Source organism: Argentina silus (genome assembly GCF_951799395.1).
Source record: "Argentina silus genome assembly, chromosome: 2".
Lineage (NCBI taxonomy): Eukaryota > Metazoa > Chordata > Actinopteri > Argentiniformes > Argentinidae > Argentina > Argentina silus.
Window position 1 is genome coordinate 15,143,809 of NC_139656.1, and position 27,142 is coordinate 15,170,950.

General features: G+C 45.4%; 1 protein-coding gene across 2 annotated transcripts; it reads right to left on the bottom strand.

Annotated features, from left to right (window-relative positions):
• Nucleotides 1–3,349: 3,349 nt before the first annotated feature.
• Nucleotides 3,350–26,349, bottom strand: ext2 (exostosin glycosyltransferase 2). Of its 2 annotated transcripts, none has more exons than XM_083697367.1 (15): nt 26,206–26,349; nt 25,173–25,511; nt 24,799–25,022; nt 23,203–23,292; nt 21,908–22,024; nt 21,523–21,730; nt 20,754–20,893; nt 20,514–20,607; nt 16,402–16,533; nt 12,551–12,740; nt 9,709–9,875; nt 8,819–8,962; nt 8,315–8,443; nt 5,626–5,708; nt 3,350–5,443 (listed from the first exon to the last, which is right to left on the bottom strand). In XM_083697367.1, exons 2-15 carry the CDS (start codon nt 25,485–25,487, stop codon nt 5,305–5,307), a joined length of 2,172 nt encoding a protein of 723 aa, XP_083553493.1. In that variant the 5' UTR covers nt 25,488–25,511; nt 26,206–26,349; the 3' UTR covers nt 3,350–5,304. The 2 variants fall into 2 exon arrangements, with proteins under 2 accessions (XP_083553493.1, XP_083553494.1); XM_083697368.1 differs by having other exon boundaries at nt 25,173–25,506; nt 26,206–26,342.
• Nucleotides 26,350–27,142: the final 793 nt, after the last annotated feature.

The following is a 27,142-nucleotide window of genomic DNA, read 5'->3' on the forward strand; positions in this document are numbered from 1 at the left end:
TCTCCGAGCACTTAGCGGCTACGCTCCGTTCCAAAACCAATGTGGTACTGTACATGTCCCAGATGCAATGCCCATATGATGTTAGAGGAACATGTGAACGTCCTGACAGTGTGTAGAGGATGTGAAAAGGGGAGAGGAGAGGCCTCTTATGTGAGAGATGTGTCAGAGCATTGGGCTGTGATGAAAATGGGATAGCAGAGAGCTGTGAAACAGCTAAGCATCTAGAAACCATGTACATCAGCCTAGCCCAGTACATTACATACTGTTATCAAGACATTAGAGCTATGTTGCAGCAACACGATAACATTACCAATGAGCGTACGGCTATGTTGTTAGAATGTCCTCATCTTCCACAGGCTAGTCTCCTGATAGCTTTAAGGGGAGGCTTGGGTTGAGCGGGCTGAATTTTGAGCCCTGCTTCATTAACTTCTTGGCACAGGGTTCGAGCAGGACCATTTCAAGAAAAAACACCAGCATGCCAGGATGGAGATCCAATTCCCCCACCCCCAACCCCACCCCCACCCCCCCACCCCCCACCCCACCCCACACACACACACACACACACACACACACACACACACACACACACACACACACACACACACACACACACACACACACACACTCACACACACACACACACACATCCTTCTCCTGACCCCCCCCCCCCCCCCCCCCCCGGCAAGAACCGGATCCCTCCCCTGCCCCGTTCCTGTGCCTCAGTTGGGGGCATGGAACAATGCGGGGTGCAAAAAGGGCACCCGTGCCTTCGTTCACTCTGTGTCATGATTGGTGGAAGTGACAGAAATAGAAGGCGTGCTCCATCATATTGTGCATTATGGGGCTTTCTGTTTTTACTGTGGTCAGATTTAGATCCAAGTCAAAACAAAAGCTTGAATACATCTGGTAACCTGATACCCCTACTACACTGTAGGCAGAGAAATCATCTCTATTCTCCTAATGTGAACCACATTTGATCCCCCTCTACTGGGTACTGTAGCTCTAAAAGGATACTACTATTCATTAACCAGGCTTTAGAGTATGAGCTGTCAGCATATCTAGAAACAGTGGGGTCAAAACCCTTTTCAAATTATGTCTCAGATTAAAGCCAGTTTTACATGGCGTTTCAAGCCTAATGTATGTCCACGTTGCTGACTACAAGGCCTGTATCTGCACTCGGAGGAACTCCTCTGAAATATGGAGCTGTGCTCTCATAGGCCGTGCTGAGGGGTTGCTGGGAGGGCGAGCTCTGAGCTCCGAACGGAGTGGGCCGTGGCGTTCCGGTGTTCTGGGAAAAGGACAGTGCACACAGCTGCGCTTGGGGGGTAAATGCAAAACAAACATGCCTCGCACATGCTTCCCCTCAGCTGTCATGGCTCCGCTTTCAAAAGAAGCCCCCACCCCGCACTGGGGCTGTCCCTCACCTCTCTTCGCTCCTCTGGCCCAACGCCTGATCTGGCCCCTCACGCTCCGCCACTGAGGCTATCATCCTCATCCTCAGCACAGCACAGCCAGGCAGGCTTTTTAATTAACACTGGGACATCTGTGGGCAGGGGATTGTGGGATTGTGTGACAGAACAGACAGAGCCGTCTGTGCTCCAGCTCTGTTGGCCTGTCTCTATCTCTGACTAGGGCTCTTGACAGGGCTGGACCGCACACATATTGGATGCTCAGGTCAACACAGAGTTGCTTTGTTTACCATTGTCATCTTCTTCTCTGAGACATTATCATTTCTTTATTTATAGACTTTTCTCTTATCTGCATTACGGAGCTTAGTGATTATCAATGACAGATTGAAAAGAGAAAACAGGAAGCTCATTGTTTCAGCCTGCAGAAAGTATCAAGTGAAGTCCTAAATGAACCACAGGTTGATATGTAAATATTCTCATCTACTCTAATTAAGGTATATCGGAGCATATAGGACCCGTAAGATAAAACTAAATGATCAGATGTTTAAAAAGAAGGACAGTATTGAGAAACTGATATGTTTATCAGCTCATCGTGCTGCAGCCTGCAGGAGCTGTCAGTCAGTGATGATGTCATCTTTCACACCATCCCCCTTTAATTTCTAATACTACTGAAGCAGGGCAATCAAAGTTAAATGATAATTGTTCTAATATAAAACTTTGTGTGTTGTTGTGTGTGCATGTATATTGTTTTGTTTTGTTGTTTTTTGCAATGTAAATTGGACTGATTTACAGTGTTAAAAGACCCTTGAAAATGTTACTAATTTGATATAAAGTATTAGTTTATCTTTGTGAGACATTTGTGATTTCTTGTAAGTGTGGTGTGTGTGTGTGTGTGTGTGTGTGTGTGAGTGTGAGTGTGAGTGTGAGTGTGAGTGTGAGTGTGAGTGTGTGTGATTTTTCTTGTATGGGGGAATGTTTTGGGTAGATTAAACAAACTGGTATATGGACATTTTCAAAGGTTTCTGTAGCATTAAGCGATGTTGTACGGCGTTTTAAATAATGAAGGTATGCTTTTACTTGTGTTCATGTTCTCATATATATTTTGTGTGGTTATTATAGTACAGAAAGTTATTGCACTTACATAATATTTTAGAAATGGTTTAACTAGCATTGAGGGTGAAATTTGTTCATCACATTGTACACAGACTTATTTAAGAAAGACAGTCAAATTTGTAACGATAAAAAATCAACCCCCCCCCAAAGATACATAGATTGAAGTGCAGCTTGAATTGCCACAATGAGGTGGAATTAAACATTACCCTGCTACATCTGATTTCCTGTGTTTCCTTCTAATTCTAAAAACAACTAATAAATCACTTAGTGAAGGGGTGAGATCATGCACTATGAGATGATTACATTTGATGTCTATGTCTACTGTATGTCTATGGTGTCAGAGGGTTCTTAGTCCCCCCATAAAGACTATTGATTTTTACTGTGTCCCCTAGCAATGCAAAAGATATCGCCCAGAATAGCTTGTAGAGCACAAACTTGCATACCTCACAATGACAATATCATGATTGTCACATCCCAAAATCCCTCTGTATTGTTGTCTCTTTGAACAGACATAAGCGCTGAAATCAGATCGCACAACCCACAGGAATGTCACGCTAATTGAAGTCGACAAAAATACTAACAGTGCCCTTTTGAACTGCTGACATTGTACAGGGTGGATTAGGGAGCGTACATTAACAACAGGTGACAGGCGAAACTGAACAGTGGTGCTACAAACAGCCTGGCTGTATGACAAAGGGTCTGGTCAGAGACATGGCCTCTCAGAATGGAGAGGACAGAGCAGGGACAGCAGATGAAGTAGGGGGATTCTACTGTATGTGCATACTGACACACACACACACACACACACACACACACACACACCAAAATGGCCATGAATCATGATCTTTATTTAGCATGTATTCAGACATTTTCTTACAAAGTCCTTATATTTTACAATATAACAGTTTGAAACATCTTATTTATAACACACTCCTCTTTATGAAAGTAAAAAAACAAAACAAACGGCAATATTGACATTTTCCAAAATGGGTTGAACTTGAAATGCTAGTACATAAACAATACTTTTGAGAGGCAGATTTTTAAACAAAAGTTCAAAACAAAATAACAGAATACTTTTGGGCCATTGTACAACTAAAAACCTGGTGCGAGAGTCAAAAGGTGATGTCCATGTTTAAAAACATTTGGAAGTGATGTTAGCAGTAGAATAATTTCCAGGACATATACAAACATACTGCACCACTATTTATGATATGTCCTCTATGCAGAGAAAGCTCACCATGCACCTATGCAGTGCTCACATTAACCACATAAAATAAGTAATGTTTTCAAATGACTAAATGACCTTGAGAAGCACCCTCTAACACCAGAGCTTGTTTTTCAAATGCATTCTCATAAAGACAAACAAAATAATAGAGTTAGTGTTAAATTACATGGGATATATTATCTCTACTGGTTCACACAAACTTGTAATGTACATCCTCCCCCCATAGACATGGCTAGGGCTGTGATGGTTACACACTGACCGTCGGTTACAGGTTATATTTATAAAAGGAAAAAAAAAGAAAAAGAAAAATCATACCATCCTAACTGTTTTAATACTTTGAATTTAGAATTGGAAATGTTTTATTTTTATTTTCATATTGACCCAATACCCAATAGCAAGAGTGTAAATCAATGATTATTAACAATTGTTTTGCTACCTTAATCCATCTATCAATCATACTGTCTCAATCTCCTCCTCCCAAAGGGGGCGCATTTTGGTGGAGAGAATGTAATCACTTTCACTATCAAATTCACGTTTGATGCATCTGTGCACTTTCTTTTATGCCAGATGTTCTGTATAGGACTATTCATTGGTTATTCAGTAATAGCAGTCTACCACAGGTTATTCTGGCTCTGTGATGCGGTAATGTTGTCAATCAGGGGTCGCATTTGCTTACAAAAGTCTTTATTTTCTAAACGTAGACCCTCCAAAAATGTGCATTTTGATAGATTTCACCTGCGTTATAATTAAACAAACAGACTATACCTGCTAACAAGCTACTGTAAATTTGCAAGACATATTTTTTGTAGAGGTTCATGGCAATTCAGCGTCACTTGTGACATGTTTTTCTCAATATTACTGTATACTCCGGTAAAATGAGCATCACACATTGGATTGTGGGTGTTGGATCATAATATTGATATTGCTAAAACACTGATTATCCTCTCAACAGTGGCCTTTGCAAGATGTATTTGGGAGACACGAATCAGAGGGGAGGGTCAGCCTCAGACAGTCATAGCCAGTCATTTAAATATAAAAAGTTGGAACTGAACAGTTATAAAGATTATTTGCATGACGATCAACCACTATCCAAAATTCCATGATCGTCACAGCCCTAGACATGGCAGTATCTCTGACCGTCTGCTACAGTATCTGCAAGCACTGCCGGGATTTATACATATATACACTGATCCCAGACCAGCCAAAGAGCCCACAGGGCCTCTGGCTCAAACACAGTAGCAGTGGCGGTGGGGGTTCCAGTCTCAATCCCTCCATCCCTCAGTCACACGACTGCATCATCAGTAGGCTCTGTCGAGACAACCAGTTAACAAACCAGTCTCTCCTTTCCTTCAGCAGGTCGCTTAAGAACAGTTCATGCACAGGTAGAGTTACTATACAGGTTCCCCAACCCAACCCACTTTCCGGAGATTGACAATGACGTTAGAGAGTTTCACACGACAGTAAAATATCCTAAGAAGAAGTAGATGTCCTCCTGAACTAAAGGACGCAGGGTATATATGGATGGTTGAGGCCCTGTCCTGTGATTGTCCTGTCCGGTTACAGACTGCCGATGTTGGGGAAACTCTTAAGCTTCTCTGGGAAGTCGTCTTTGTAGAGGACCGGGTCTGCGCGGTGTTCCACCACCTTCAAGGGCATGGTGCCAAACACAGATGCAAACTTGTTGATGCACTCCGACCTGGGGAGGAAAACACACCTTGTTTACTATTTTGAGGCAATCAACAACATATAAAAAACAAACACCACACACAAACAATATACGAACGGATAAGGTTCTCCCTCTGTGTGTATGTAGTTGTATAGATCTGACACACAAATAAGTCACACACTAGTTAGGTGGTGAGGATGCAGGGGACGTACCTCTCCACCATGTGTGTCTGGTCCAGTGACAGCCCGTCGATGGCCGTGCACTCAGGACACTTGAACTTCTTCCTGGGGGTCACCTGAATGAAAGCAGATGGGGGGCTGTTACTATCTCTTACTCTGAAATGATTGCCAGCTATGTACAGTACCAGTCAAAAGTTTGGACACACCTTCTCATTCAATGGTTTTTCTTTATTTTTATTATTTTCTACATTGTAGATTAATACTGAAGACATCAAATCTATGAAAGAACACATGGAATTATGTCGTAAACAAAAGTGTTAAACAAACCAGAATATGTTTTATATTTTAGATTCTTCAAAGTAGCCACCTTTTGCTTTGATGACAGCTTTGCACACTTCTAGCATTCTCTCAATCAGATTCATGAGGTAGTCACCTGGAATGGTTTTCAATTAACAGGTGTGCCTTGTCAAGAGTTAATATGTGGAATGTCTTGCCTTCTTAATGTGTTTGAGACCATCAGTTGTGTTGTGCAGAGGTAGGGTTGGCACACAGTTCTATACAGTGAATAGCCCTATTCGACTACTGTTCAAATCCATATTATGGCAAGAACCACTCAACTAAGTAAAGAGAAACGACAGTCCATCATTACTTTAAGACATGAAGGTCAGTCAATCCGGAAAATTTCAAGAACATTGAATGTATCCTCAAGTGCAGTTGCGAAAACCATCAAGCGCTATGATGAAACTGGCTCTCATGAGGACCGCCCCAGGAAAGGAAGACTAAGAGATACCTCTGCTGCAGAGGATAAGTTCATTCGAGTTACCAGCCTCAGAAACCGCAAATTAACAGCACCTCAGATTAGAGCCCACATAAATGCTTTACAGAGTTCAAGTAGCAGACACATCTCAACATCAACTGTTCAGAGGAGACTGCGTGAATCAGGCCTTCATGGTCCAATTGCTGCAAAGAAGCCACTACTGAGGAAGAACAAGAAGAAGAAGAGAATTGCTTGGGCCAAGAAACACAAGGAATGGACATTAGACCAGTGGAAATCTGTACTTTGATCTGATTTGAGTCCAAATTTGAGATTTTTGGTTCCACCCGCTGTGTCTTTGTGAGACACAGAAAAGGTGAGCGGATGGTTTCTACATGTGTGGTTCCCACCGTGAAGCATGGAGGAGGTGGTGTGATGGTGTGGGGGTGCTTTGCTTGTGACACTGTTGTGGTGATTTATTCCAAATTCAAGGCACACTTAACCAGCATGGCTACCACAGCATTCTGCAGTGACATGCCATCCCATCTGGTTTGCGCTTAGTGGGACCATCATTTGTTTTTCAACAGGACAATGACCCCAAACACACCTCCAGGCTATGTAAGGGCTATTTCACCAAGAAGGAGAGTGATGGAGTGCTGCGTCAGATGACCTGGCCTCCACAATCACCCAACCTAAACCCAATTGAGATGGTTTGGGATGAGTTGGACCGCAGAGTGAAGGCTAAGTGTTGCCTTCACTCTTCAAGACTGTTGGAAAACCATTCCAGGTGACTACCTCATGAAGCTGATTGAGAGAATGCCAAGAGTGTGCAAAGCTGTCATCAAAGTAAAAGGTGGCTACTTTGAAGAATCTAAAATATAAAACATATTCTGGTTTGTTTAACACCTTTTTGTTTACTACATAATTCCATATGTGTTCCTTCATAGTTTTGATGTTATCAATATTCATCTACAATGTAGAAAATAATAAAAATAAAGAATAACCATTGAATGAGAAGGTGTCCAAACTTTTGACTGGTACTGTACACATCAGTGTCAAAAAAAACTTGACATCAAATCTGAGTCCATGCTGAAGAAAGTGTAAAACCAGTTCAGTAGTGTGAAAGTCACACTCCTTTTGAAAAAACAAAACAAAAAAACAATAACCTGATATGAGTCCTGATAACAGGCCTCAGGCTCTCCTACGTGTGAACGAGTGCTGCTGGGAGTGGATGCTCTGTTGACGTGCTGTGTAACTGAGTGGTAGCTAAAGTGCTGTGTGTGTGTGTGCTTGCATGCCAGGGAGAAACAGCTATATGCTCATTAAAGGAGTGATATATTGGCTTCTTCCGTCTCCCCCCCCCCCCCCACCTCCTGCAGCTATCCACGCGCTACCCTCCAGACCAGGAGGGGGAGGGGTGTCTGGTCCGAGAGAGGACGTGTGTGAGACGTGTGAGATATGTGGGATGGGGTGGGGTGGGGTGGGGTTTGGTGTGGGGGTCTAGTGCAGGCAGGCGCAGGGAGGGCAGAATAGGGCTATGGCTTTGGCGGTAGGGTGTGTGTGTGTGTGTGTGAGCCCTGGTGAGCTTAGGAAAACACACTCTGAGGGGGAGTGGCAGTGAGTGACACCCTGATAAGAGAGGTTAAGGCTGGGCTTTAGAGCAGGGCCTCTGCACCTGGACACGGTCAAACCAGTGAGGGAGGAGGTTTAGGAGGGGCAGAGGGGTGAGAACAGATCAGAGACAGAGCACTATGGGCTAGACTGTCAGAACTACTGCATTCTATAAGGCTATGTTCCTCCTATATAGACATAGCTAGAGTTACGAACCTCAGCTTTCTGACATCTGCTGCATGTTGCAGTACTGCTGAGTAGTACCTACTGAGGTACATCAACATCTAAATCCAACATGGAATTTGATGCCTCTGTTTGAATAGAACGGGTATGTATATTGTTTTCAGAGTACTGTACCTTTATGGGGGCTTTGCCAGTGATGTTAGCCACCAGGAAGTTCATGGCGATATCCTCACAGTTCATATGGGCGTCCACCCAGTTCTTGATGTCTCCTGGCATCTTGTACGAGTAAAGATAGTTGAAGTACTAAAGAAGGAAATAAGACAGTCACTCAGCATCAGAATGAATCAACAAGTCTCCAAGCAGAGGGATTTCTGTTTATCCAGACATGTACTGAAATATGTTGTAAAAAAAAAAAAAGTGTGACCATTTTTCAATCTGGACACTTCTGAAATGAGTCTAACCTCTGCCTTAGCAAAACACCCCTTTCATGTTTCTTTCTTATTTTATTTTTTTCAGAAGAATTTGCTTTGAATCAATAAAGAGAGCTTTGGCTGACATTGAGATAACCTCACCTCACCTATGACTCTTTCTCCTCAGCCTGTACCCCTCCACATACAGGCCATGCCAGACTGAGCTCAGAGAGGTGGGGGGGGCAGAGATTCCCACACTATACACTACCTTGTGGTAGAAGGCAGCTCCGGTCAGTACCATGGACACCTCGTTGGTCCACTCTGACTCGTACTTCCACTTGCCCATCTCGTGGTCCCACAGGTGGAGACGACCTGGATACCCCACCAGCCTGTCTGGGAACTCCCTCCATACCTACAGGAGATGATGAGGGGAAAGAAATATGGTTAGATAGAACTTTGCCTGTGCAAGAAAATGTATGACTAATACAGGAAAATCAGCAAGTAACTTACAAGAAGTCGATCTTTAGAAAAGTTTCCGGCATTCATTTTCTATCTAAAAGTATTGTGAAACAGCAGTCACTATTTGAGCTAATTCAACACTTTAAAGAGACAAGTGCTACAGGCTTTCTCTGTGATGCATAAGGCAGTATTGAGGCTGAATCTGGTCCCATATGCCTGAAGCCTGTTCTGCTATTGGGTCTAGAGAAAGGGAGGAAGAAAGAGAGAGCTCCACCTGAGAGGGAGCGGGAGAGGTCCACCCGCCAGACAGTCTTCCCCACAGCAACCTGCCTCTCATTTCATGTAATTATCCTCAAATTGTCCTCAATTGTCTCAATGGCTACTAAATGCCTTCAGGTGAGTGCCAGCCAGGCCGGGCTGTAGTCATGGAATCATGGACAGTGTCATGCTCTGGCCTGTCATCATCTCTCACACATCAAACACATCAAACACATCTCCACAGCCAGGCAGCTCAGGCCTACTACAAACGTACCACTACCAGAAGCTGGCTTAAGCTCCCTGGATGAGTTTAAACTCTGGGATCAGCTCTAAGTGGCCAGCATTACCTGCTATCAAGGGGGGAGTGAATGTATGGATGGCCAAGGTTATGTTCAAATATGAAGTGTTCGAAATTACCAGGTTAAAACACCTCTCTCTCACCTCATATCCAAACTGCAGCTCATCAGATGTCAGCATGATGATGTCATCATCGATGGCCAGCACAGCCTCGGTCTCAATCTCGTCGTAGGGGAAGAAGCGATTGCTGAGCTTGTTCTCCTTGGTGCGCACCACCTTCAGGGGCACAGCGATCTTGGGCCATAGAGACTCTGGCAGAGGGAGACACAATGAGAGTGTCAGTGATACATACTGTACAGACAGAACATGGAGCAAAGACATTACTTGTCAAAGCCATGGAGGTCATTGTGGATGGTTCAATCGGACATCTGCTAACCAACATAAAAGCTGAAGCTGCTCTGGAAGATTGTTCTCAATTTTACAATAACAGAATAAATATTTAAAATATCTAATTTAATATACCACATACATTAAAATTAATATACCACATACATTCTACATCTCCTAAAGCAAAGAAACTATCGCCAATTGGGCTGCCAGGATTAACAGTTTATTTGTCAAACAAACAGAGTACATTTCTCTGCAGTTGGAGCTGAGGAGAGTTGGGCTCCCACTGACATTTAAAGATGGCACTCGCAGTGGAAAAGAGCACTCTTACAGTAAAACTACAATCACTGACTCGCATCGCAACGCCAACTTCAAGCATATCCAAGTCTGACCGCACTAGGATTCTTCTCAAGACAGAGCAACAGAGTTTGCTTTTTTAAATATTGTGTTTAAAGATGTTGAGAAGTGTCCATGGCATAGAGCAGACAGATGGCACTGAATGTGTCACCCCATAAAGCTTCTAACTGGGGCCTGACAGCTCTCCTAACTGGCGATGGGCTGAAGTCTCCAACACTAAACTGTCAACAGGAGGACTGCAGTGATGTATGGTGGTGTGCCTTCTGCTTTCTCTCTCTCTTTCTCTTTTTTCCAAAGAGGAGCTTTGAGGAGCTGGAGAATAGTGTAGTTGTATAGGGCCAAACATAGATGAGCTTATCCCTGATTATACCAATTCAGCACTGCCTTCTCTTTGGCATCTTCAAAGAACACAGATATTTAAAGACAACAAAAACAACATCTCTGGATGTTGGAAGCCATGTACATCTCATCTAATTTTCTGATTTAGGGAGATCCTCTGCCTGGAGAACAGAATCCTACAATCCCCCGTCTCTCCTGTAGTTAGGCTACCTCCATGCTCTGCTGCAGTGTCGTTATTACAGGGCTCAAACACAGCCAGGGTAGAAATGGCTTTTTATGAGAAACAGAGATGTGGGGAGGGGGGGCTATCATGGCCATTTGACATGCTTTCACTCAAGACCGAAGACTGTCTCTCAGTCAACGTCAGACAATTGTAACATGCCATATTAAATGTCATAAGTAACCAAAAGACAAAACAAGGTCCATCACCACAACCAAACTTACTGCAACTCTGCATGCCAAAAACTAGAAAAGACACTACCGAGAGTAAAGAAAAATCTTTAGATTCCTCACTGCTGGCAGCATCTTGTTAAAATGCCAAACAGGCAGGACTTGGAGGCAGCTTAAGGCCCGCTTGAAATTAACCCAAATCAGGCCATGGTGAGGATGAGGAGGAAATCCATCCTCATCTCAGGCTGAGCCACAGAGTTGACCCGTCCACGGCCTCTTGTTAATTCTAATGGGTCACAAAGCCCAAGCCAGGCTCCACTGACGCCTCTAATCAAAGGCTATGCTGGGCCATTAGAGGGCCACTTCAAAACACCCTGCCGCCATTACGTTAGGCGACTATAACACACAGAAGATAGATATAATTCCCCCCCACCCCCGTTCCTGTATCCGTCCCCTGAGCTGTCAGTGGGTAAGGGCCTCCATAAACAGCCCCATACCTAATCACCTTGTTAAGCAGAATCGTTAGAGAAAGCCACGATAAATAATGACTAATATCAGCTTACTCTGACATCTCTAATGGGCCCAAATGACAGCTTTGACGGTAGACAAACAGACCGACAGGCATACAGACAGGCAGGCAGGCAGGCATACAGGCTGAGACCAACAGACAGGACAGGCAGACAGACACACAGATAGACAGGCATACATGTCAGACAGACACAGACAGATAGACAGACAGAGGCAGACAGGCATTAGGAGCACACTACTTTTTGATTGATGAAGTAGAGGCTGTAGACGTGGTGGTAAGTGGCTGTATATCAGACTGAATGAAATCCCTCTACGTTGACATCTTAAGGTTAAAGTGAGATGACTGCACCGTGTAGTGGGGGGAAAACACAGAACGCAATCGATACTAACATTTCAATTTCACAGTCTTTGGTTCTTTTTTGGGGGTGACCTGCGGCAACATGCCACAGAGATGCTTGGGTTTCCTCATTCTCAACATTAAGGAGAGCCAGGGAGTTTTGGCTCCAGAGCCGAGCATGTCATGCTTCTCAATGTTTCAACCTTCTGGAGAGACGGCTCTTGGCCGCTCACACTGTTATCACTCATCTGTTGTACATCAAGAACTCAATTTTGTGCCTTAAAAACCATGGCATGGAGAAAAAAAATACTTTACTCCTTCTCACATCAAGTTGGCAGTTAACATGGGGGGTGTTCAGCCACTTTCCCCATTCCATGTGTGTATGAATCTGCCAAGTTCAGACAACTTCTAAACAGAGAAAACTAATGACTTTGGAATCACTGGGCTTGGTTTTGATGTAGGGTTATCTGACATGGAGCACTGTAATGTTCCAGCTCTGAATATTCAACATAGCACCCTGGCTGCCTTTGTATAACTTGGATATTCTCTCAAAATGAGCCTATGCAATATATTAATTTTTAGTGTCAAGCTCAGCTGAGTGAGAGTGTGTGCGTGTGAGAGAGAGAGTGTGTTTGAACTGGGCCTCACCTTCAGGGGGACTCTTGTTCTGGTTGTTCCACACCACCAGTAACTTGGCCAGGCTGGGCACCTTGGAGATCTCTGTGATGACCCGGAATAGGCTCTCGATGCGGTCGTAGGTCAGCACCACAGCCGTGAACCCCGGTGACCTCGGAGGGATGAGGGGCAGGAAGAGAGGGCTGTTCACACTCGACCACTTCTACAGAGGAGACACACAGAAACAACAACATTATGGCTACACACTCTGTAGTACGCTCATTCAAACCTAACCCAGGCTTAACCAGCCTCATCTCTCTGCCACCCCTTAGTCAGTGTCATGTTTTCCTTGATTTAAACCACCATTACATTGTTTGACTCGGCAGTGAGATCACCTGCAGTGATTCCCAGACTATGGTTTTATTAGGGAACAGGAATCATCTATTAATTTCGTTCAAAGATGAATAGACTTAGAAGAGGGAATGCCAAACACACAGTGAGAACTGACCTGGAATGCCAAGCACACTATAAAAAAGCAGCAGTAGTCAGGCTGCTTGAGGAGCGGCGAGGGAGGGAGGAGAGAGAGAGGGAGGGAGGGAAGGAAGGAAGAAGACAAAGGGGGGGGGGAGGGAAGAAGAGAGAGAGAGAAAGAGAGGAAAAATAGAGCATACAAAAGACAGACAAAGATCTGTCAATTAAAGCATTCCCTCCTTCCATCCAAGGCCCAACCCACATCCCCACCATTTGTGTGTGTGTACTGGATGCTTTATTGCTGTAGTGCATCCTTACGTCCAGACACTGAAAACTAATAAGAGAGTCTTATTGTCTTCCTCTTTGACAATAGACCATAGACCAAAAGGTGGTTTGGAGTGTCTCTCTTGGCCTCTCATGCTGCTGCTTTGGGGATGTTATGAGCGGCCTTTTATCATGGAGCTCTAGTGAGCACCAGGCAGCAGGGGTCCAGATGAGCTCCAGCGAGGACAGGGGGGAGAGAGGGCGATGCAGGGATGGTGTCGGCGGCTGTCTCCTGCCAGTGTGGGGCTTGGCTCCTCTTCTTGGCCCCGTTTTAAAACGGCCCGTAAACTCTGGAAGATGCACAGACCCCAGCCTAGATCAAGTGACGCTGTAAAAGAAATACTGGCAGTGCAGAGAGCCCTCTGATGCGGTGACACACAGACACACACACATACAGACACAGACACACACACACACAGGCAGACACGGCATCAGTCCTAACATATCTCACCACGGTCATCTTGACGAGACTTGCTGAGTCAACGGCATGGAAGTGTAAACTACTATGGACCAGCTCTGTAGTATTTCTCACTATAAATAGGACACATTGGTTGTCCACCCTAGCTGGAACAGGAACTACTGTACAACAGTAGCATCTGCAAATAAAGGAGATTACGGTTGAGTTAGTAAACTAGTGCCATCCTACCCTAACATCTTGATGCGGGACAGCAGATTTGATAGAAAAATGTGGGCTTCACTGAAGAGCAGCTTCTCTATTCTGGCCCATTTACTGCAGGTGGCCACAAACACAGCCTTTGGTAGCTGTGGCTCCTGCGACGGCGTCCACCATAGTCTGTCACCAGAGACACGCTCACCCCATACACCCAACATCAGTCAGTCCTCAACTCGTAAAAACAGACTTTACTAGCAAATGGAAACTTCTCTGTGGCTGCATCTGACACTGACATACAAGCGGGGGGGGGGGGGGGGAGGATAATTAAACTAACACGGTGACACATTAGTGGTGAGAAGAAGAAACGAGGAAAAGAGGAAAGGGACCACTTAAGTCATTTGTCAGACCAAAATGAACAAGATGAAAGAAAGCCACTTCTCAAATGTTAATTAGCTAAAATGAGTTTACTAGTCGTGATGCAAAGTTTACGCAACCGGGAACTGGCTGCCGTTTGGTTTGTTTACACATTATTGTGGTACTTTTGGAAAAGTTGATCAACACAAACACATCCATCTAAACATCAGAATAGTGCACCATCGACACTAATATGGGTGTTTTGGATGATTTTATGCTATTCTAACAATAAAAAAAGAAATCTTTGTCAACGCAAGAGCAATGATCATGATCATTATACACGACCAAGTAATCAAAAGAAATGTTAGTCTTCCCAAAGGTGACAAAACAACTCAAACCCCATCAAAGTGAGCCAGGTCCTTTCAGAAGCTGAGGGAAATAAAGAGCGGTGTACCTCTTGGCATACCTTAGAACCATGCCCACGACTCCCAAACAAAAAGCAGCCTGTCTGTCCCTATCCTAGCAGTTAGCTGGGAAATGTGCTTTCAATTAGGACCCAGAACGAAGGATACAGAACAGGAGAGAGAGGGAGGAGAAGAAAAAAAAAAAAAAAAGCCCTGTGTGATTTATTTAGTGTTCTGTTCCAATTCTCCTCGACGTGTTTCCACTGAATACGTCGAGAATGCATTTCATCTCCCCTCTCTAATGTTGGAATGGTCAGAGGTCTGAAACCCCGGAGCAATTAACCTCTCGTGGGCCGGGACCGAACCAGGAGACCTCAGTGATGGTGATGGGTTGGGGAAAAAAGCAGAGTTTGTGTTCTGACAGAAGAAGTAGGCAATGTCTACAAAGTGTAATTGTTGATTAACAAGCTGCCATTTAGAAGAAAAAGGCAACACTGGCTTTCATTGAGCAGTTGCTTGTATGGAAAGCCTTTAGTCTTTTTACATTGCATTCTTGTATTGCTTTGAATTAGTCTAAAATATAGTAGACCTCACTTAAGCCAGGATGTGACTTGTTCAGACCAATATGACCTGAGAGGCTCCCTCATCATTGGTGGGACAGAGTAGGCCTACATTGAGACATTGCACCCCCCCCCAACTCAGTCTTCTACCCCACAGACTGAGGGCGGAGCTGCATTTGGTGTCTTTGGGGACGGGACATCAGACTGGGGTGATTAACAGCCCCTGAGAGGTGGTCGCTGAGCCAGGCTGTCTGCATCCCCACACTCCCAAAACCACAGAGATGCTACACACAACGACTCACACACACACCTCCCTCCCACTTACACACAACATCTCTCATTGACATTATTTACACACACACACACACACACACACACACACACACACACACACACACACACACACACACACACACACACACACACACACACACACACACACACACACACACACACACACACACACAATGACTCAAACACAGAAGAACTTATTTTTCACCGCACTAGAAGCATCCTCCCAGTGTAGAACTGCTGACACAAACTCAGTTGGCTGCTTGAGCACTGGGTGTTTACCAAGCAGGCAAGGACCACACTAGACTACATCTACATGTGTGGGGAGAGAGAGAGAGGGGGGGAGAAAGAGAGAGAAAATGGGAGAGAGAGAGAGAAAGAGATAGAGATGAGAGAGAGCGAGAGAAATAAAGAGATAGCACGAGAGAGAGAGGAGAGAGGCTGTTCTGCCACCCGCTACAGTGGGGAAACAGTTACCAGGGAAATAAGGCAGAGTGGGAAGAGTGTGTCATATCTGCCACTGAGGGAGTGTGTTTTGTCAAGCCTCCATCCAGGCCAGGGCTATAGTGCCAGGTCACATCAATGGCAGACTGCAGACTAACCCTCCCATAAAAATGACTCTTCACTCTCAGAGGACTCGGAAGAATGTGACCTAGAGGCACAATGATCATAGCAGGGGTAGGACTTCTGATGCATCTGATCATGTTAAAACATACATCTATTTTTATGTAAGCCTGGTTGTTTAGAATAAAGGATTGGCAACAAAAGAGAATTTCTACTAAAGACACTTTTAACAGTAACACTTTGAATACCCCTCAAAACACTTGGTATACTCTTTGAATACAGGAGAATGCCTGGTGACCTCACCACGACCGGGGGGTTGTTCCACTCCTCGTAGGTGCGTGCGGCATACGGGTAGATTCGGTCGTTGATGATCTGGAGCGTTGTCATGCCGATGCCCTTCATGGAGCTGAAGTAGGCGTCCCAGAACCAGCGGGCCTGAGGACAGAGAGAACGCACAGTGGTCAACACACAGAGCTCCACTGCCCAGTGACATGATGACAGGAGGGACGAATCAGCTGAGAGGCCCATTTAGATAAGCCCATTGAGATACAAGTGTTCAATTCAAGTTGTACGCAACTTGTTCTTGAATTGAACACTTGTATTACATTTTTGAATTGTTGTCAATTCACTACAAGTCCAAAGTAATACCAACCAACCAAGAAGGATTCCAGTGCAGGAGAGGCACAAGGAGTATAACATGACTTCAGAGGTGTAGTGGTGAATCATCTTTCATTACAGATAGAACTACAACAAGAACCCACCCCCCTCACCCCCCCTGGAGCCTGTAAGAGTTAATGATCCTTCAAAAAGCACAATCTACTGCTAGAAGGCGCCATGCCGCACTGACCTGACTCCACCCCAGCGGGGCTGCTGTGACCCTGAGTGTAGCACCCTTTAAGAGAAGGCTTGGGGGGGGGGGGGGGTAGGCCAATTAAACTAACCCTCAGTCCATACAATGTAGGGAATGTCCCCTGAGGTTGAACTGAAACTCTACAGGTAAGTCAACATGGACAACATGGAATCATGGAGAGCGACAGTCTGGAACTCAGGCATTTGCATTGGATGGGAGAACCAACATATGTGTCTCCACTGTTTGGGGTTGGGTACAGAAGAAGTAGTGTGTGAATTGAAACTGTAGAACAATGACAGCATAGTAGGCCACAGCTTCAGTAGTGCAATGGAGCCCATTGATCAATGTGCATGGCTGGCTGTGCCTGTGAGCTAAAGCTGTGGTTATCTGTGCCTTGCTGGCTATGTGGCTTTGTCCACCCATAGCAGAGGAGCTGGAGCAGCTTGTTTTATTGACTGGTGTGTTTGTTGTGGTATGGTCCACAGGGAGCCCTTAGCGGCACATGAGAAGGGACCAGTCCGCCCTCCCCCTCCCTCCACTCCCACCCCCGTGCCTTCTCCCTTTAACACTGGAGAAATATAACAACACAAAAACAGCTTGTATTTTTATGGAGGGGGTGAGGAGTATTCAAAAAGACTTTCTAATCTCAGGGGGACCCCGACGGCCCATAAATCAGGCCAGCGATGAAAGTTTCCTTTCCGACTGGGAGGAGGCTAAAAGCAAACTGCGCCGGCCCGAGAGGCCCGCCCCACCCCCTTCCAGCGCCTGCAGGAATTTTTATGAGGGAAGAAGAGACAGAGTCACAGGAGAGGAAGAGGGGTCGAGTGATTCACTTCAGCGGTCATTCCAGTCACAAATGTCTCAAATAAAATCACTTCCTCTGACATACCCAGGCTTAGATGGTTCCTTCTCTTTGAGTGTATGAGTGACCGTATCCATAAACAACATCAATTTATGAATTCATAACTTTTGATTTGACTAAACTTTTGCGATATTACACGGCCCCTCAAATGTAGCCTGATTAATTGCATGTAAAGGCCCAGAATAGGCCTTAATTATCAAAAAGAAAAATCTAGGGAGATCCCTTGCTGAATAAAAACTGTCAGGAGGACATTGTTGTTATACAGGTCATAAATCGTGGCTCTTATCTATGAAACCAAACTAGTAGCCACCCTTTCCAGACCAGGGCTGAGGGACGTGGCTCTACAGAGGGACCAACAGAACAGGGAACGCTTCACTGTACTCTAGCCAGTCTTCCTCTGGCTCGACAACACTGTCAATCTGGCAGTCAGCTCTTTCTAAACAAGGTTCAGACAAGGTTTTATAAGCTTGGTGCTAGCCCTGTGATTAAAATCTACAGCCATGGACTCTGCTGATCTAATAAAGTGTATTCTATTCCTAGGGTCTGACCCAAACTAGGCTCTGGGGAGCCACTGACAGTAGAACGAGGCTCAAAAGTCCTAGTTGACCACCATGCTAACATTTAGCAGCTGTTTAGCAATTAGCTCACAAATTGTGACCTAAATTGATGCTACCACTTGAAAATGAGTTTATTGTTTCTGAATTGATGATGCTGGCTACCGATGGCTTTACTGTTCTGTTATCATGTTCCCCTTTATATGTGATGGCATCAATGTACTGGAGCAGTACAGGCATTAAATTAGGACTGTGAGACACAATTCTATCTATCATAGCTCACACAAGAGTCAAGAGTATACTTAACATGTAGGTTAACATACTGAGACCTTTACAGCCAGAAACGGTCTATAAATTGAGGGAAACCAGACTACTTCCACTGAGGAAGGAGAGATAGCTGGGCCCTCTGTTGGTCAAAGAAGGTATATACTTCACTAGCTCTCCAGTCACTAAAATCAATGTAAAACAACTGAAGAAGAATTCTTTTTTTTTTTTAAAGATTTCACCTATCACATCACAAAAACAACTTAGAGAGTTTAGCTCCAGTCTCTAGACACACCGTACTGGACACCATTGACAACATCTCTAGGCTATTCTAAGTGAGACTAGCTGGTCACTAGAGACATAGCTCCCTCATTCAACTACACTGTCTAGTCTAGCCTGTGACTGTGATGTGTCAGGAGCTGAGGAGCAGGGCAGGAGAGTGAGTAAGGAGGAGGAGGAGGCGCTCGGCTCCAGATGGGTGCAGGTGTGGACTGATATGGAATGGGCCCTACAGCACCCCATAAACACTCGACAAGATGGGCCTTTGTGCAGACGGCCCCCACCCCATCACACCCCACCCTGACACGTACCTAGCTGGGCCCTGACACCTTCCTCCCCATCAGTCCTGGAGGGGCCAGAGTCGGACACGCACAGGGCACAGTGACATACCCCTTCCCCTTCACCTCTGCTGAAAGATGGTCTCTCTCTCTCTCACACACACACACACACACTTTTGTTTTGGCTGTAGTTCCTCTCAGGTTGACTTTCTCTGTTGTCCAAAACTTAACTCTGTGGCCTCTGTATGTGGTCCAGTGGTCTAGCACCATGGCCTAGAGTGCACAAATATGCCCATGTCGACATGGGTTCGAATCTGGCCCATGCCCTGCTGACATACCCTCTCCTCCTTACTTTCCTGTCTTTCTTCACTATATTCATCCAATAAAAATTTAAAATATAAGAGTGGGACTGCTCCACTCAAAAAACAATCTTTAAAAAAAGAAAGAAAAGTTAACTCTATATGTGGAAAAAACACTCTACCCCTTATTCACCCCTCTTCTGCACGGAGAGACATTTCAAAGCAGCAGCTACAGTATGTAGAACAACCCTTTAGAAATCCCATACACAAAACTCTTAACTCCAGGCCTTGGGCACAGACAGTGGAGCACTTTAACCAACGGATAAGCATGTCAGCTCCACGCCGCTAGGCTAGCTGCTAAGAGACAGGAGGGAGGCCTCCCCCTAGGGAGGCCATGTTTTAGGGTTTGGTTTAATGTAATACAAGTCCAGCCCAGTTTCCTCCCGTCTCTAAGCCGTGGGTCTAAGATGTCTGTTTGGCCAGTCTAATTGGTAAATGGACTAGCGTTGATACAAGGGAATAAGAAACAGCTTGGACTCGTGCAGAGCTCTCAGAAGGGCTTTCACTGTTGTTTATTGTGGCTTAATTCAGCTAGCGAACGGAGAGGAGACAGGGGGAGAGAGAGAGAGTAAGTGGTTTGTCATTCTTTTCCCTGTGACTAAAATCAACACTGAAGAATCTTTGTGAGAGCTTGTTCGTTTATCAAGATTGGTCAAATTAAGGAGAAGATTAAAGCTGACAGAAGGACGGAAACTCAAGTCTGAGGGGCTCATTACGATCTGTCTGTTTCAGCCTTCAGATTGACAGTGTTATGGCTTCCACTGGGCTGACAGAGTGAGGCACGTGTCTCTGAAGTGCACAGGTTGGAATGTGAGCGTGAAAGTCACAGCTCCTCTGACCTTGTCTTCACACCAAGTTAACCTGAGAGGCTGGAGCCACTTTCTGCTGAGGCTTGTTCATCTGGAACTGGAATCGAGTCGTATGACTTTACAAAGAGCGTGTATCCATGTGTGTGACCATCTCATTTACCTGTCTCTGCATCTCCTCCACCTGTCTGTGAGGGATGCTCTTCAGAATGGTGTACATCTCTGGCAGCTTCTCCTCTGGAATGACCACGGATGCCCTGTATCAAACAAACACACACAAACACACACACACACAGTGACGTGTCTCCTATTTACAAGACCTCACTAGCTCAGAAAACCAACTGCAGCTATCTGTTAAAAGCTAGTTCTGGTTGGTGTCCATAGACCAGTGACGTCTGTGTACCTTTTCCAGTCCAGCACCTCAGAGAAGGGAAGGATGTAAGAGTCTGCTAAGATGACGGGGACACAGCCAGCCTGCAGGACGTCACTGAGGGTCGCCTGTCCCAGCCGAGCCCCGCGCAGCACCACACAGAACGACGACTCCTGGGACAGACAGAAAATACACACCATGAGACACTACTTAAGCCATATCAGTTGTACATCAGCGGTGGAGGAAAGAGGGAGGGGGCTACTTGAACTAAAGACTGTCTCCCTTCCCTGACCTCCATCCCCAGACCTCCCACCCCACCACACAGCCAGGCTCACTCTCTCTCCCTGGTGGGACGTGTCCCAGATGTGTGGCTTGCTGCACCCAGAGCAGACCTGAGCAAACCAGATGATAAGCACACTTCCTGTCTAGACAGGCCAGCCAGAGATGGGCTGGAGATGCATCTCTGAGCAGACAGACAGTCAGCCAGCCAGTGTGTTCCCAGGCATTAAGTTACCCACACAGACCAACAACTCTCTCAGTGTTAGAAACACCAATCTACAATGTGCAGAGCCCTACAATTGTATTGTATTGACAACAAACTAATCATGGGTGTGTTTTGTGATATTGTCAATAACTATCTACCTCAAAATCATAAATGCAGAATGATGCCTGATGTTGCCAAAGATCTCCCTCTGAGCTGAGTAAGACGTGTGTACAAGAGTAGGTGAGAATGTTGGCTGGCAGTTGTATGTCTCCATGTTGCAGCTGTGTGTGTGTGTGTGTGTGTGTGTGTCTCTCTCACCTGGAGGATGTGCGGGTAGTCGTACACCTGGCCCTTGTAGCAGCGTTTCCTGGCGGAGGCGGAGGAGGAGGAGACGCCCTGTGAGAGGTTGCTACACTTGTCTAGAAGGAGTAGAGCCTCCCCGTTCTCCTCCTTCAGCCTCTCCAGCTCAGCGCGGTACTCCCTGTGGATGGCTGTCTGGGACGACAGAATGAAGTAGCGCCTCGGCCTGCAGGCGGGAAGAAGACAAGATCACAGACAATGTAAGATCATTGAAAAACATGAACATGAAAATCCGCTGACTAGATTTTGTCGAGTGATGATAAGACTTTGTATCGTGATACTACTTATCATCATGATGCTGTGATACCGGTTGATGAGTCAGGGTTTTGTGTGAAGAGCTCACCCGGGCTGTTTCTCAGGCAGGTCCACATCCGCAGAGAGAGGGCTATACACAGGGATGCTCACATCATACCCCTGCCTGTAAGTCCACGTGGAGAAGCCCCCCCCTGCAAGCAGTGCTCTGGAAAACACAAACACACACAAATGAACACCACTATCACATTGACCTACAGTGCCCTCCATATATTGGAAAGATTCAAACTATTGGAGTATAGAGCTAAAAAAAAACACAATGCTTCCTCTTTCCAATACTTAAGGAGGGCACTGTATAAGAAAACAGCAAGATGAGAATACAGCACTCTTCTGCATGACAACACATGGCAGATGTTCATGTCCTGCCTGTTTCTTGTGTCATGTATGTTAAATAACATATTAAACAAGAGGAATGTCAGAGGAGCTTGAGCGGTGCACTCATACAAAAAGACAAAAAGACACTGCCTTGACATTACCATTATGTAAACCTGTGAAGCTACAGTTACATGTGATCTGATGTACAGTCTTCATGGCATCGTACCTGCGCATGCAAGCACAGATTCTCTCTCTCACACACACACACACACACACACAGCTGGTTCTGATGAGGCCCCACGCCAAATGGAGCACAGCTGGATGAGCCCAGGAAATTCCCTACAGCTCCAGATAAGTGTTCATCGTTTCAGGGCTTTCTGTTCATAAAACCCACCTTTTCCACCCAAACCAAGAGAGCAGCCAAGAGCGAGGCTGGGAAACATGACCTCTGTGGCAGTAAATACCAGGAGCTTAGACATGTCGGCCTGCTCAAGGCCGATATACGGTTCTGTCATCTCTAGACTATTTAGAAGATGTGCTTTCATCTATGAAGGGTAGGCCTATTTTTCAAACAAATCCAGTAATTATACACAACTTATCTAATGAAATGAAGAGTAAAATACAATCTAGATTAGCTATTTGAGTCAAATTACATGGGTCAATAAAAATGAGAGAGAGAGATTATTTTTTTAAACTATGAGATAAAGTGACCTTAAAACAAAAAGAAAATCAATACCCTTCCTTTGAATTCAAGACCCGACATGAAGACATGAAAGGGACACTGAAGGCTAGGTTTTAACTCCATGCTTCCCTCTAGTGGTTTGAGTGGCGGTGTGTGATATGTTTCCCAGCCCACTGCTGATGACCACCAAAAGAGATGGTTTGTACTCAAATGTGAGTATTGGCAAGCTTAAAATGTTGATTAACAATAGCAGCCTGAGATCTTCTCTCCATTAAGTTAATAGCAACTGCCCAAAAGATTATATTAATACTGGGGTTTAGTAGTTTTACCGGTCTCTTGGTACATCTAAGGCAGTGTTGTAGTCTGGAGGTCCTCCAGGTAACATGTTGAACAGCAGGTGGTTCATCCCTTTGTCCCACCTGGAAACAGACACACTTGGTTGACAGCGGTTGGTAGGACGGGATAAACAGCTTTGAATAGCAGTCTTTAGGGATCAAAACCTTATATATTTGTGCACTTAGATCAATATCTATCTAAAGAGGGGAAAAGTGAAAGGGAAGAGATATTAACACAGGATGGAGAGATCAATAGAGGCTGTGGAGGAGAGAGGGTAAGAATAATGACAAAGTGAGGGTAAAGAATGATAAATGATGTGGTTCAAAAAAAGGAGGAGGTCAATAGGGCTTCAATATTGGTAGATATACACTCACCGGCCACTTTATTAGGTACACCTTGCTAGTACCGGGTTGGACCCCCTTTTGCCTTCAGAACTGCCTTAATTCTTTGTGGCATAAATTCAACAAGATGCTGGAAACATTCCTCAGAGATTTTGGTCCATATTGACATGATAGCATCACGCAGTTGCTGCAGATTTGTCGGCTGCACATCCATGATGCAAATCTCCCGTTCCACCACATCCCAAAGGTGCTCTATTGGATTGAGATCTGGTGACTGTGGAGGCCATTGGAGTACAGTGAACTCAGTGTCATGTTCAAGAAATCAGTTCGACATGATTTGAGCTTTGCGACATGGCGCGTTATCCTGCTGGAAGTAGCCATCAGAAGATGGGTACACTGGGATGGACATGGTCAGCAACAATACTCAGGTAGGCTGTGGCTTTTAAACGAAGCTCAATTGGTACTAAGGGGCCCAAAGTGTGCCAAGAAAATATCCCCCACACCATTACACCGCCACCACCAGCCTGAACCGTTGATACAAGGCAGGATGGATCCATGCTTTCATGTTGTTTACGCCAAATTCTGACCCTACCATCTGAATGTTGCAGCAGAAATCGAGACTCATCAGACCAGGCAACATTTTTCAAACTTCTATTGTCCAATTTTGGTGAGTTCGTGCGAATTGTAGCCTCAGTTTCCTGTTCTTAGCTGACAGGAGTGGCACCCGGTGTGGTCTTCTGCTGCTGTAGCCCATCTGCTTCAAGGTTAGACGAGATGGTCTTCTACATACCTTGGTAGTAACGAGTGGTTATTTGAGTTACTGTTGCCTTTCTATCATCTCGAACCAGTCTGGCCATTCTCCTCTGACATCAACAAGGCATTTTCGCCCAGAGAACTGCTGGATATCACTGGATATTTTCGCTTTTTCTGACCATTCTCTGTAAACCCTAGAGATGGTTGTGCGTGAAAATCCCAGTAGATCAGCAGTTTCTGAAATACTCAGACCAGCCCATCTGGCACCAACAACCATCCCACGTTCAAAGTCACTTAAATCACCTTTCTTCCCCATTCTGATGCTCGGTTTGAACTTCAGCAGGTCGTCTTGACCATGTCTACATGCCTAAATGCATTGAGTTGCTGCCATGTGATTGGCTGATTAGATATTTGCATTAACGAGCAGTTGAACAGGTTTACCTAATAAAGTGGCCGGTGAGTGTATATGAAGCAAGCAGTGGGCAGCAGGGTTACCTGGGCAGCATAGCCAGAGCCTGAGCAGTCTCCTTGATGCGAAGGGAGTTCTGATTGAGCACATCAGTGGAGGGGACAAACAGGCACGCCCTGGTGACATCATCAGTATAGAAGTCACTGTCGGAGATGGCACTGAGCAAGTCGTTGTACTCCCTCGACAGGCCTGTGCTGCTGATAGCCACGCCTACATCATCCACAAACCGCTGTAGAGGGTAGATGTACACCTACACAACATACAGACAGACACACACACACACTCCTGAGAGCTGAGACTCTTATTTGGCTAGTTAATCATAACATTCAATCCTGGGGTTAATAAGAGGGTCCAGAAACGTTTAATGAAATATGATGATGTACTAGAGGTTTCAGCTCACCTTGATTCTGTTCTTAGGGTTGTAGCCACATCGATACACATCAAAACAAGTGTGCATTCGGCAGCTGAGGTCCCCTCTCTCTGGAATAGGGCTGGAGACAGGCAGTCGGACCAGAGGCGCATCATGCACACTGCGTCGGTCCAAGCTCCAGTCTGCTGTAGACTCGATGGAATGTGGCCAGAACTGGAACATCCCTGTGGCGATGAGGCCCAGCAGAACCACTGAGAAGAGGGTGATGTAGTAAATGCGGTGCTTGGTCTTCATCCGTGGGATCAGAGCCGGGCCCCGTGAACTGTATTTTCCGGACGCGCACATGCTGAGTCCAGCCACTATACTACCCTTTTTCAGAGAGAGAGAGACAGAGAGAGAACAACCATGAGCTTGACAATAAGCATAAATAGTGCATTACAACAGTCTGCGGTGACTTCCTCTTCTGCTCTACTTTATCTGCACTGAGCTGGACACAAAAGGTTAAGTGAGGAGAACAACATGGCGGAAGCCTAGCGAATGGAAATGAGAGGAGGCAGGCAGGCAGACAGGCTTGCCTAAACATGTCATCAGAAACAAGCAATTTGGCACTGCCTGTAAACAGCCATGGTGGGGGAAAATGCTATTCTTTCTGATTCTGGTTATCTCGAGAGCACAGACAACTGACAAACAGCTGTTTAAACACAGGACTCTGGACTGACAATTAACGTTATGCCTGGCCTTGCCCTTAGCTGTCAACTTGCATGCCTTTGATTGACATTATCATAACAATACTGTTATTAGCCAGTCAACTGACGAATGACTTGGCTAGCGTAACTAGCTAGTATCTACTGGATAGAAGCTCGCAACATATCACGGACAACATATGTATCAAACAAACACTGACACTAGAGTGTAGATGACTTACTATGTTTCAAAGTATGTAGCTGTAAAAAGTCGACGTTTCAAAAAGTACCAGCAGCTAGGCTACTAGTGTAGCTGACGCTAGCATAGCCAGGTAGTTTAGCCAGTTAGCACAACCAACATCGATTTGATGTCTACTTACCAGGCTTCACACTTGACCGGGGAGAAGTCAACCACAGTGTTTTAATTCATACTCTCTTCTTTGGTAAGGGGTGAAATTTAATAATTCACTGATTAATACATTTAGATATAGAAAAAGACGATGTTGTCTCGTTGATGATGTGATTTGCGGAAACTCAACTCTTCTTCGCAACTCGCTGTAGTGTCAAACTACGAGAGAGAATGATCCACTACACTGCCGCCAACTGATCTGGAGTCATAAAGGCACTACTCTCGCGTACCCACAACGATAGAGTCGGGCTGTGAAAAAGGCTAGAAAAAGATGGAGAGCTAGCTAGATAGATAGATACTTTATTGATCCCCGAGGGGAAATTAAGGCGTTACAGCAGCTCACATCACAAACAACAACACAATAAAATGACAATAGAATAATAAAATAAAGTAGACATCTGAAACATTATATACAGTAAGAACAGTCCAGTATGATTTAACATCCCCCAGCCTGACTCTGATCACCTCCACCATCTCTTTGTCTTGCTGATGTTGAGTAGCAGGTGGTTCTGCACACACCACTCAACAAAACTGTCCACCAGTCCTCTGTACTCGTTCTCCTGGCCTCCACTGACAGTGGAGGCAGAATCGTCCGAGAACTTCTGCAGATGGCAAGTATCTGTGTTGTGCCTGAAGTCCGAGGTATAGAGGGTGAAGAGGAAGGGAGCCAGAACTGTCCCCTGGGGGGCGCCAGTGCTGCTCACCACCCAGTCCGACATCCCTGTAGCCGTACAAACTGTGGCCTGATGGTCAGGTAGTTCGTAATCCAGGAAACAATGGGGGAGTCCACCTGCATCCTCAGCAGCTTATCCGCAAGTAGTAAGGGCTGTATGGTGCCTTATCTAAATGCGAGTGAGCTCTGTGTAACAGGTAGATGATGGCATCATCCACACCAAGGTCTGCCTGGT

Excerpts from the sequence above, each read along its gene's own strand:
- ext2 (XM_083697367.1), bottom strand. The coding sequence starts at position 25,487 with ATGTGCGCGTCCGGAAAATACAGTTCACGGGGCCCGGCTCTGATCCCA. Across the intron at positions 23,293-24,798 it reads GCTCTGGCTATGCTGCCCAG|GTGGGACAAAGGGATGAACC; the intron begins GTAACCCTGCTG and ends GTCTGTTTCCAG. Across the intron at positions 21,731-21,907 it reads CTGCCTGAGAAACAGCCCGG|GCCGAGGCGCTACTTCATTC; the intron begins GTGAGCTCTTCA and ends TCCCGCCTGCAG.